This window comes from Protobothrops mucrosquamatus, unplaced genomic scaffold (genome assembly GCF_001527695.2).
Source record: "Protobothrops mucrosquamatus isolate PMUCROS unplaced genomic scaffold, P.Mucros_1.0 scaffold2, whole genome shotgun sequence".
Lineage (NCBI taxonomy): Eukaryota > Metazoa > Chordata > Lepidosauria > Squamata > Viperidae > Protobothrops > Protobothrops mucrosquamatus.
Window position 1 is genome coordinate 1,139,299 of NW_015386389.1, and position 11,742 is coordinate 1,151,040.

At 37.2% G+C, this 11,742-nt stretch overlaps 1 protein-coding gene across 1 annotated transcript in view; it reads right to left on the reverse strand.

The window, feature by feature from the left end:
- Positions 1 to 2,625: 2,625 nt before the first annotated feature.
- The window catches only part of NDFIP2 (Nedd4 family interacting protein 2), a 54,127-nt gene continuing 45,010 nt past the window's right edge, over positions 2,626 to 11,742 (reverse strand). Inside the window, exons 7-10 of the mRNA XM_015832323.1 lie at positions 9,017 to 9,141; positions 7,418 to 7,484; positions 4,942 to 5,047; positions 2,626 to 2,937 (exon numbers count right to left, since the gene is read on the reverse strand). Of these exons, the coding sequence (XP_015687809.1) occupies positions 4,944 to 5,047; positions 7,418 to 7,484; positions 9,017 to 9,141 (296 nt within the window). The 3' untranslated portion in view covers positions 2,626 to 2,937; positions 4,942 to 4,943. The remainder of the gene's footprint in view (positions 2,938 to 4,941; positions 5,048 to 7,417; positions 7,485 to 9,016; positions 9,142 to 11,742) is intronic.

The following is an 11,742-nucleotide window of genomic DNA, read 5'->3' on the forward strand; positions in this document are numbered from 1 at the left end:
GGGTCTCTGGCAGAAGGGGTGGGATCAGGGCAAGTGCCAAGGCATGGTCCACTGGAGGAGCTTCACTGTTCCTCTCAGACCATGCAGGGGGGGGCTTATGGAGTACGACTGAATACGTTTCAGCATAGATGGCCACCACAAAATTGCACATTGGCTCCCGGCTGGCCTGGGCCAGGGCCAAGGCAGAGGGGGCCGTTCCCTCACTGTTTCCAGGATGGCTTCACGGGTCACATGAAACCACTTCGCGGGCCGCATCCGGCCCCCGGGGCCTTGTGTTTGACATGTCTGACCTAAAGGTTTAAAACAAAATGATGTATTTTTCTCTGCATATAGGCAATGACTGTAGCCTTCTTTCATCTATTACCTACATCTTTTGCTAACTAGGGTGCATGCATCATTTAATATGAAAACATGGTATAGAAGAGAACGTTAATTATTCTTTGCCAATGCACTGCTGCAGTAACTGCTTCAAACTGAAGCAACCTTAAACATGAAATTGCCCCCTAAAAAAGTCCAAAGATAAAATGTTCAGCTAATTGATCATTTTGTTTACAAAAGAGGTGTCGAAAGGTTTCTTTTTAATGTAAAAACTGGAAGCCTTTATTTCAAAACCTAAATAAAATAAAATAAAAATCAGAAAACAAAATTATGGAGAGGAGGGCGTGGGAAGAAAGGGAGAACAAATACTGACGAATTCAAGGAAAAAATACATAGAAACTTTGGGAGGGGGGAAAGAATTTTGTTTTCATTCAAACCAGGAATGGGCATTTGTTCTCTAAGTCTTAGCATAAAATAATTCTTAAATATTCAAGACTATAAATCACCAACCTTATGCATACAATGGATATACAAGTTGATACAGAACTCAAGGAGAAAACACGCATTTCCCCTAAATGTTATATGAAAATGTAAGAGTGCAAGAATGCAAATTAAGAAATAAAGGTGCATTTTTCCTCTCCAAAAATACAGAGCAGCTGGTGATTGGCAGGAAAGAGAGATGAGGCTTGTTAACAACCATATGAGAGTCCACCTCTCTCCCTACCCAGGGTGCTTAGCGCCAGAGATGCTTAAGGGAGGTATAAATACATTTACTCCTGCTGTCTTCCCATGAAGCCCTAGATATATCTGTTAACTCAAAATAAACATAATCACTGTATATATGAATATCATAAGCACTAAATTGCTTACATTTCTGCAATCAGAAAAAAAGAAAGAAAAAGCACCTATTGAGAATTAACCTAAACTCGGCTTCGTTGCCATAAAAAACAGAACAACCTTTTTTTAAAAAGCTGGGTTATTATTTAAATCCTTGTGTAAAGGTCTTCCCCTAGCCCAGTGTTTCTCAACCTTGACAATTTTAAGGCATGTGGACTTCAACTCCCAGAATTCCACAGCCAGCAATGCTGGCTGTGGAATTCTGGGAGTTGAAGTCCACATGCCTTAAAATTGTCAAGGTTGAGAAACACTGCCCTAGCCTAACAACAATGTAAAGTGATATCCCACACTGAAAAACTCCTTTCAACTGGGTAGTACTGCCGATCTCCCTTACTATGAATCTTCTCTTTGCCAAAAGAAGACTGGCTGGAATGCAGAGAGAACATAAATTCCGAGTCTTCAATTGCACATTATGACTGCAGGCAGATAGGGGAACAGTGAGGCAGAGATATGCTTAACAAGAAAAAGGCAGTATCAGGTTAACAACTCCTTTTGCTAAACCTTAATGAGATGATAAATCCAAGAATGAATTTAGATTTTCTTTCCCCACAGAAATGGGATCCAAATTCATCCTTCAGTCATGCGCTTGGAATATGCACTTGTTCAGTTCCACATATTAATTCTTTTGGCATTATAGATGTGTGCTTAAAGCTTTCTTGTGGGGGCTTATGTTAATCAAATTGTCCAGCTGAATTAGCCATGTGCAGTTCAATTGATGAGGGGAGCTTTTAATTTGCATACTTCTTCCCCCCCCCCCCAAATATCTGTAACCTGAAACAGCCCCAATGTTTCTCTGTCAAAGCAAAATTGCCTAAATAATGTGGGAAGAGCTGAAAGAACAGAACTCCTTCTCAAATTTTGACAACTAATCAGATGCAATCTCCTCTTGTGATTTTATTTGAATTTCTTCTCTGCTTTCCTGCAATTATGTAAGATGGTAGCAGGACAGCAGCAATCACTGTTATTCTCTTAACCTAAGAATCAAACCGAATGTATTAAGCTGTACAATATCCACAGCTTAATGCTTTCTTCATGAAATCAGCTCCTACCAGATTTCAAAATGGCAGTGATTAAAAACTCCATTAAACTTTACGGCATTATATTGCCAACATCTATGAAGAGGCTAATTTTACACAATTAAACCACGACAAAAAAAATTACACTGGGACATCCTTGTCCAGCCTTCAATAGAAAGCTTTTCGACACATATTTATAGAGCTACAAATTGTACGATTAAAAATGTTCTATGTGCATAATTGGATGAAGGTAATATACATCCCAGCGGAGTCCCGAAGAGTTGGTACAAGTTGTCTGCACCCCCAAAAAAATCATTAGACCAACAAATGGATAGTACATAATACTGTGAAGAACCGTTACCCCTTAAAAATATTCCAGATTCAAACATGATTTAGTTAAGTCTTACTGTATTCAGCTGCTTAGCAGACTATATGCATGGATTTTATTTTTTTTTAAAGTTCTTGCTGATTAGCACATATATATATTGTATATGTATATATGTGCAAGACAAAAGGCAATGCTTAATATAAATATTTACTAGAATGAACAGAACTGGCACTTAAGCATGAACCATTCTGTCATTCACTAAGCGGAAAAAGGATCCTGCTTCTGATAACAGTAGTCATCTTTCCCTATTCATAGGAAGGTAACTGGTTGGTTGGAAGTTCACATTGATAAGAGAAAGGAATGCCTGGTTGCTGCAGTCTGTGAATGAAAAAAAGCAAGAGTTATATTTCAATATACGTGTGCTGGATTGAGTGGACGAACAAGAAGCTCTTAATCCATTCATCTTGTCAAATATTGCAATTAAAGATGCTACTTGATTACTCAAAAATGGCCAAGTACATACTGTACAAAGAAGCTTCGGGAAATCAAGACTACTTCACTAAGTCTACCAGCGATGTGTTTTTCATCCTCTACTTGGGTGAGTGTCAAAATAGTTTTATTTTTCTTTTAAATCTCTTTTGGAAGCACCAACGCCATCAAATGCTTGATCGGCTAGTGCCACTGCATTAAAGTTTTCAGCAGCCATTCAGCTGGAATATCCATCTATCAGGCATGCTGAATTTTGCAGACTTTTCCAGAGTACCATAAATCCCTCTGCTTAAACCAGTATCTACTATTAAAATGCTAAGGGTTCTCTCTTTAGGCATCTAGAATTATATGCATGCTTTTAAATTGTTTGTAATACATTTATATTGCAATTTTCATTTTGATTTAGACCATGAAGTATTTTGAAGGCTGTTGTCACAGGGCTGGCTATGGCAATAATTTCTAAAAAGTTCACTAGAGTTAATTAATGTGAAGCCATAATAAATTGGTGGGCTACAACCTTTATCACCAAAGTCTTCTTAGCTAATAACTGATAGGAAAATAAATTAATTTTAAATATTGTTAACTGTTACACTTGGGAAATTTGTTCATGGTTCTTCTCTGTCCCATCTTATATTTTATAATTGTAGCCATCTGAAGGTTTTCTTTGGCCATAACTAACTGCTCCTTAAATCGACATTTCTATTTGAACTATAATCTTTAGTATGTATGTGATATGCCTACCTCAGCCTTTCCTTCATTCCCTCTTATAACCAAAGTTTTCCATAAAATCTTTGGTTTATATTCTCAATCTCCAATTGTAACTCAGTCTTAAGGATGTGTAGAAACATTTGTACCTTTCTTATCTCACTTTCATTTTGTCCTTCTCTCCCCCCCCCCACCACATTATAGGATTTAAGCTCCTAAATTGCTTATTTAATTCGTTAAGACACCATGCATTTAAATGTCACCTAAGTTATGAACATGTCTGGGTAGAAACAAAAGAATTCTGAATAATGGCTATTTTGATGTGAAATAAAAAACAGTAAGCCACGGTCACTGTGAAGACTAATAGTAAACTGAGTATACTATGCTTCAAATCTCACTTTGCCACACAATTTCTAGTTGACAGTTATTAAAGCTGTCTTCAACTTACAATACATATATGACAGATTTGAAATAAGTTAATAACAACACTGGATTTGTATTACTGTATATGTGGCCTTAAATGTCAAGTGCTCTGAAATCTGTAAGATTATATAAACACTTTTATAATGAATAAATTAAATTCTTAAAATTATCCATCAATTAAAACTCATCGCCTTCTTTGAGATTTGATACTAAGATATGTACTTAAAACTTTTGAGATATGAAAAGGGTATTTTAAGAGTCTGATCTACCCTCACTATGAAAATATGAAAGATTGTATACAGGGGGGTACATTCCCTTGTAATGGTTAGGGTAATATATATATAAATTGGGTGGATCCAACTGAAAACCCATAGATTACACATAATACCAACTTTATTTTCCAAAACAGCTTTTACCGTAATAAAACAATAAATTGTGTAACAGTTTATTAGCACATGCCTAGACTATAGGCAGATATAATAATTTTTTTAAAAGGCTATCACAGAAAATAAACCCAAGTTTAGTACTACTTGTGATGAATATTTGTAGAGGATTTTTTTTTTTTTGACAAAATAAGCTTGAAAAATCAAGGATAAGAATTTTTTCAGTTTAAGGATTTCCAATCTATGTAAGACAATGTTCATATATCAATAGCATGTTTTCTGGTGTTCAGCATGAAGACATTTCTTTCCATTCATTGTTAGCTAATGTTTTCCTTCAGATGCAATTTAGGTATTTACTTATAAAGGGAGAAACATGGCTTACCTCTAATACAAGAAGAAAAATCTTGTTCTATGAGCTGCCGCCATACTTTCAGACATATTTCTAACTTTCAGATAATTAACAAAACCTCGGAAAAATAGGAGGAGGCCTAAAACCAGAAACAGAGTATGAAATATTTAAACACATTAAATATTCTGGCAGCTGCAGCACACTGCTGGCTCATATTTAAGTGGTGGTCTACTAGAACACCTAGATCCCTCTTGCTAATATTGAGCCAGGTATCATCCACCTATGCATTTGTTTGTTTAATAATAATAATAATAATAATAATAATAATAATAATAATAATAATAATAATAAAGTTGGAAGGGACCTTGGAGGTCATCTAGTCCAACCCTCTGCTCAGACAGGAAACCCTATACCATTTCAGACAAATGGCTGTCCAGTCTCTTCTTAAAAACTTCCAGTGTTGGAGCATTCACCACTTCTGGAGGCAGGTTGTTCCATTGATTAATTGTTCTAACTGTCAGGAAGTTTCTCCTTAGTTCTAGGTTGCTTCTCTCCTTGATCAGTTTCCACCCGTTGCTTCTCGTCCTGCCTTCAGGCGCCTTGGAGAATAGCTTGACTCCCTCTTCTTTGTGGGATATTGGAACACTGCTATCATGTCCCCCCTTGCCCTTCTCTTCATTAAACTAGACATACCCAATTCCACCAACCGTTCCTTGTTATCTTTTAGCCTTTGTTTGTTCTTGCCTATGTGTAGAACATTTCTTCACTGTATTTTACTTTACAATTAAAGATTTAATTTCAGGAACAAGAATTTTTCATCCAAACCCTGGCCCTCTTAGAAAACAAATGACAGGACCAAAACCTAACTTCCATTGCAAAATTGTAATCAATATAGGTAGTCCTCGGCTTATGACCACAATTGAACCTCAAATTTCTGTTGCTAAGCAAGACATATGTTAAGTACGTTTTGCCCCACTTTACCATCTGTATCCTTTACCAGGATAAAGCCCCTCTGAATTTTGGAATCATTATGTAAGTAAAGTACCTAAGTTGGTTGAAGAAGTACCTTAATAAGATATGCGAAAAGTAGCTTAATAAGATGTTTCTAGGTAAAACTGCAGCTCTAAATTAATGTCCACTGCTTGAAATCAGCTAGACCAGGCTGGCTGCCTGGCTCAGGAATTCTGGGAGTTGAAGTCCACGAGTCATAAAAGAGCCAAGGTTGCCTACCCCTGAGCTAGACCATCAAGGAGATGACTGGCCATGAGAAGCCAAACAAACTGATTCCAAACTGTTTATGACCTTCCACCCCAGTTATAAAACCTTGAGCTGGGCCAGTAACTTATTAGCAACCAGTGTAGTTCCTTCCGCACATGTATATTAACAGGGCCAATGACCTTCTAAGGAATTTCAACATTGTGTTTTCTGCCAGCTGCAGCTCCCAAATCAAATAATAAGGACAGCCCTGCATATTGTACATTGCAGTAATCCAAATACGAAGCTACTAGTATATGGACAATGGTGGCTACAGTATCCTTCTCTAGGAAAGAATGTAGCTAGTAAATCTAACTAAACTACTAACAGCCTTTTCTAGCCAGATATAACTTTAGGAGTACCCCCAAACTACTTAAATGTTTCTTCTGAGGAATTGTAATCCTATTCAAAACAGTCAAATTTCCCATGTTCTATATGTGAGGAGCATGCAGTCATAAGATCTCCATCTTTGGGGGGTTCAGCATCAATCTATATTGGTCCTCAATCCATTATCGCATCTATAGGCATTCACCCTAGACATGCAAAGCCTTTTTCCAGATTCCAGCCTTATTGATGACAGCATATTGATGACAGCTAATCTCAACTCCTAATGACAGCTCACACTTTCTTCATATAAATGCTAAAAAGTATCTGCTATAAGACATTAATACAGAGCATTCCCGGTATATACCTATGTATGGGATGCTAAGATAGTTTACCCAGTGCTGCACTCTGAAATTATATTTTTAAGTAGGAATGGAGCCATTATAGAATAGTGCTTCCGATCAACATCTCATGGAGATATTCAGAAGAATGCTGTGACAACAAGCAGAGAAATAAGATCTTCCAGGCTTGAATTTGAATTAGAGCAGTTCAAAATAATGTTCCTTCTAGGAAGAGCTGCAGTGCACTGATGAAGCAAACAAAAAATAAATAAAAAATGTGTTGTACCCTAGGTAAAGATAGCTTCAGACCATTCTGTAACTACCATAGAGACTAAAAAAACCTTGAGTCATCCGTATTATTGCAATCAAGTCACCAAAAGTCATATCTTTACTATCCTCAAGCATCTTATTACCCTATGAAAATTCTACTTATAGCATTGGTTTGTGATAACCAGTCAGATCTATTCTTGATACAGCTAAATACACTCACAGGGACACCTGCACCCATTCATAATATGTATGTTCTTTCTTAAATTTGGATTTTATATGGAGTTAAAATCAGAAAATTAAACCTTTTGATCAGCACTTACCAAGTACAAGAAATATCCACCAAAGCCAGTACTGTCCATTGAAATAGCCGGTAAAGTAATCTGAGAACTGATAAGAAAAAAAAGCCAAGATATAAGTTAAAGTTATCACTATGATATATGAAAGATTGCTGATGCAATAAAGATGTAGTATGGATATACAGAAATGCTAAAAGGATGTACAGTTAAAGAATTTCAAGAAAGAAAAAAATGTTCTAATACTGTTATTAGAACAGTAGAGAAAACTTTAGGCATTTTGCTATGTGTAGTTGCAAACAAAGAAACGTAAGCCATTTGTGGAGAAAATATTAAACATGTGTCTCTTTAGAGTTAGTTCACCACTGTAATAGTTCTATTGGTACATAAAATCCTTCCCAGTACCTGCCAGCCAAAATAATATAATAATTTTGTTTATATCAAAACCAGAAGTCCCCAAGATGCTAATCTGAGTACAAGGCATGTGTACACACATGTTGAAAACCCTGTAACAGTTTTTAACTGTTCTGATGGAGCACCCACAACTATGAAGGCAAATCGTTCCATGGATTAATTGGTTCTCACTGTTAGAAAATTTCTCCTTAGTTCCAGGTTGTTTCTCTCCTAAATTAATTTCCATCCATTGTTTCTTGTCTTGCTTTCTAGTGCTTTGGAAAATAGGCTGACCCCCCTCTTCTTTGTGGCAGCCGCTCAAATATTGAAACATCATTATCGTGTCACCCCTAGTCCTTCTTGTCACTAGAATAGCCATAACCAATTCCTGCAACTATTCTCCAGACCCCTAATCATCTTTGTTGCTCTTCTCTAAACTCTGGGACACCGAGTGCAGAAAATCAATGTATTTCTTTGATTAATGGAAATAAAGTTACAACATTTATTTATTTGTATCCCATCTTTATTATTTTTACAACTTGCTCAATGCAGCGAATATATCTTCCTCTTCCTATTTTTTCCCACAACAACAACCCTGTAAGGAAAGTTGGGCTAAAGAGTGAATGACTTGCCCAGCTGGTATTCACGGCCAAGGCAGGACTAGAACTGATGGTCTACCAGATTTCTAGCTTGGTGCTTAAACCACTACACCAGAGGTAGGCAACCTTGGCTCTTTTATGACTCGTGGACTTCAACTCCCAGAATTCCTGAGCCAGCCATGCTGAGGAGAAATGGAGAGGTTTCCAAGCTGAGCCATGCTGGCTCAGGAATTCTGGGAGTTGAAGTCCACGAGTCATAAAACAGCCAAGGTTGCCTACCCCTGCACTACACCAAACTGGCTCTCATTTACACAGAACTCAAACTAAGTAATTCATAACAAGCCAAATCATATTCATATTTCAGTAAAAAAAAAAAAGATTTTCATTGCTATTTAAGGGTAAAAACAGGAAGTCTAAAGGCAAAAGTCCTAATAACACCACACAAAACAGCCATTTAATTTTGGTTGCAATATACAATCGAATTTAATTTCCATATGTTGACGTTTTACTAGCATAGAAAACCAACTTTATAACAGACCAAGGAATGTACAATTAGAGACTTTTATTGTATTTAATTTAATATGTTTCCATACGGAAACCAAAAAGCAAAATCTCCAAATAAAAAAAAACTCACCCGGACAATAAGAATCCATTTGATCAAAGACAATCCAAATCCACAGATTGCACCATACCTTCCTGCTATGGTGTTAGTTATACAGAATGATAAGCAAAATCCAATCCAGTTGAAAATGAATGCCACTAAAAAAAACAAAACACAACTTTTTGTTAAAATTTGAATTAACCGCGGAAAGGCATTTATGAGAATTTAAATATTTTTCAAAGTGAGGGCAATTGTTAACAGTAACTTGGGATAGAGAATTGGTATCAAGTGATGGAAAGGCAGACTCTTAACACCTCTAGATCTTGCCAGTGGAAACCCAAAGTGAAATCAAAGAAATAATTTTTAAAAATGGTCCTATGGTCTTCTTGCATGAGATACCGTGTTTCCCTGAAAATAAGACCGGGTCTTTTTCTTTTTTTTTTTTTGGCCTCCAAAAGAGGCACCATGTCTTATTTTCGGGGTAGGCCTTACCTCACCTCTGGCACTGACAGCCCCACCCAGTTGGTCCACTTCTTCTGGGGCCAAAGTTCTGCAGCTGCATTCGGGCCTGCATTTTACAGTCAGGCCTTTCCAGAAGGCCTAAGCAGCCGAGTACTGAGTTATGGCTGCACAGACCTTCCGGAAAGGCCTGTGACTGAGAAATGCAGGCCTGGCTGCAGAAGAGGCCTCAGAAGAAGAAGTGGGCCAGCAAGGAGAGACCTGGCTGCAAGGTAAGTGGGTGTGGGGCAGGTGGGGTAGCTCCATCCCCCCACCCCTGCCGTAGCTTGATTTTTAGGTGTGTGCCTTGCCCCAAAACTAGGGCTTAAATTAGGCCCACCCCCCAAAATCAAGCTAGGACTTAGTTTCGGTGTAGGCCTTACTTTCGGGAAAACATGGTATTTCAGATAAGAAATTGTAACAAAGATTTAGATAAGACTTGTGGTTTCAATATCTGATAAAATATCATTAGAGGATGAGTTATATGTGAATGATGCCTGGTGCCACAGTATCATAGAAATATACTGAGGAAATAGTTGGAAAACATCGGTTTCTATCAACCTTCTCCCATATGAAAGATGAGAGGTTAAAATATGCGCTTCCCCCCCCCTTTTTTTGAGGTGAATGCCAACTCTCCAAAGGACTGTTCATCTTTTCTGAGTTTCTGAATGCAAGTAGTCCTCGAGATACAACAATTCATTTAGTGACTGTTCAAAATTACAACAGCACTGAATAAAGGGACTTATGATCAGTATTCACACTTAGCAACCGTTGCAGCATCCCCATGGTCACGTGATTTACATTCAGACGCCTGACAACTAACTCATATTTATGACAATTTTGCAGCTTTCTGACAAGCAAAATCAACGGGGGAAGAGACAGATTCACTTAACAACCGTGTTACTAACTTAACAACTACAGTGATTCACTTAACAAATGTGACAAGAAAGGTCGTAAAATGGGGCAAAATTCACTTAAGAAATTTCTCACTTAGCAGCATACATTTTGGGCTCAACTGTGGTCATAAGTGGAGGACTACCGGTACAACTGTTGAAAAAATCAAATCTATATTTCTTACACCAAGATTGGAACACCTGTTACTGTGACTTAACAGTCACATTCTCTTCTAATATGTTAGTATTTGCTAAAATCTACAGCATTGGAAAATGTAGGAAACAGGATCTCAAGGATTGTCTATACTACATTTGTTTACCTTTGTGTTAAGAACAATGTTTGATATTGTTAGGTAGGTAGTGACTGGGCAATTCTACAATGCAGGCAGAGAACTTTCTACTGCTGAGTTTATTGCCTTAACATCAGCATTTCAATCTGTAATTTTAGGCCTGTCTCTAGATGGCTTTGTAGCTGCCATGGTTTATAATTGGTGTTATTTTTTAAAATATGCTTTTAGCATATCATATGGGAATTTGCATTAAAATAAGAGCATCTGCTTTTTTTTAAAAAAACATGTCCTTCATGGTTTTTGTATGCATAAGTTATGGGAAACAGGGCAACTGCTATATCTTCAGTCCCAGTAGAACATTGCTCAAAAATGGTATTTAAAAGAAGATTCAAAAAGTTATCTTAAATATTTCAGAGAGCATATTTTATGCATTGCATTGTGCAAATATATATACCAGGTCTTCTTTTAAGAATCCATTTTATCTTGATACGCTATTTACATGGTTTACTTTTCTCCAGGAAAACTGCCATTTATAGAAATATTAATCAGCAAAAATATAATTTTCTTCCCATATTACTTTATCTTACCTATGATAAAATGCTACAAGTCTTAGAACTTTAAAGTTGTAATGAACACATTTGTCACAAGGTGGCAGTCACATACCACAAGTGGATTGCAACCGGTTTCATTACAAATATTGGATATTATTGCTTTGACATTATATTTCAAAGACATACATATAGAAATAAAAGTTTTCTCTCCATCAGCCAGAGATAATGTCAGGAACTTAAGTGACAAATATTTACAGTTATTAAGTACATTGTATTCAATTATTCTGCAATAGGAAAAAAAACTTAACTGGAATTATCAACTGAAAATATACCGTATTTTCCGGCGTATAAGACGACTTTCTAAACCCTGAAAATCTTCTCAAAAGTCGGGGGTCGTCTTATACGCCCGGTCGTCTTATACGCCGGAAAATACGGGTATTCAGGCAGGCTTCCAGAGTTCGGCTGGCAGGATGCAGGTAACCCCTCCCCCCGTCCTGCCGCCTCCCACCGCACCGCGCCGCTCTGCG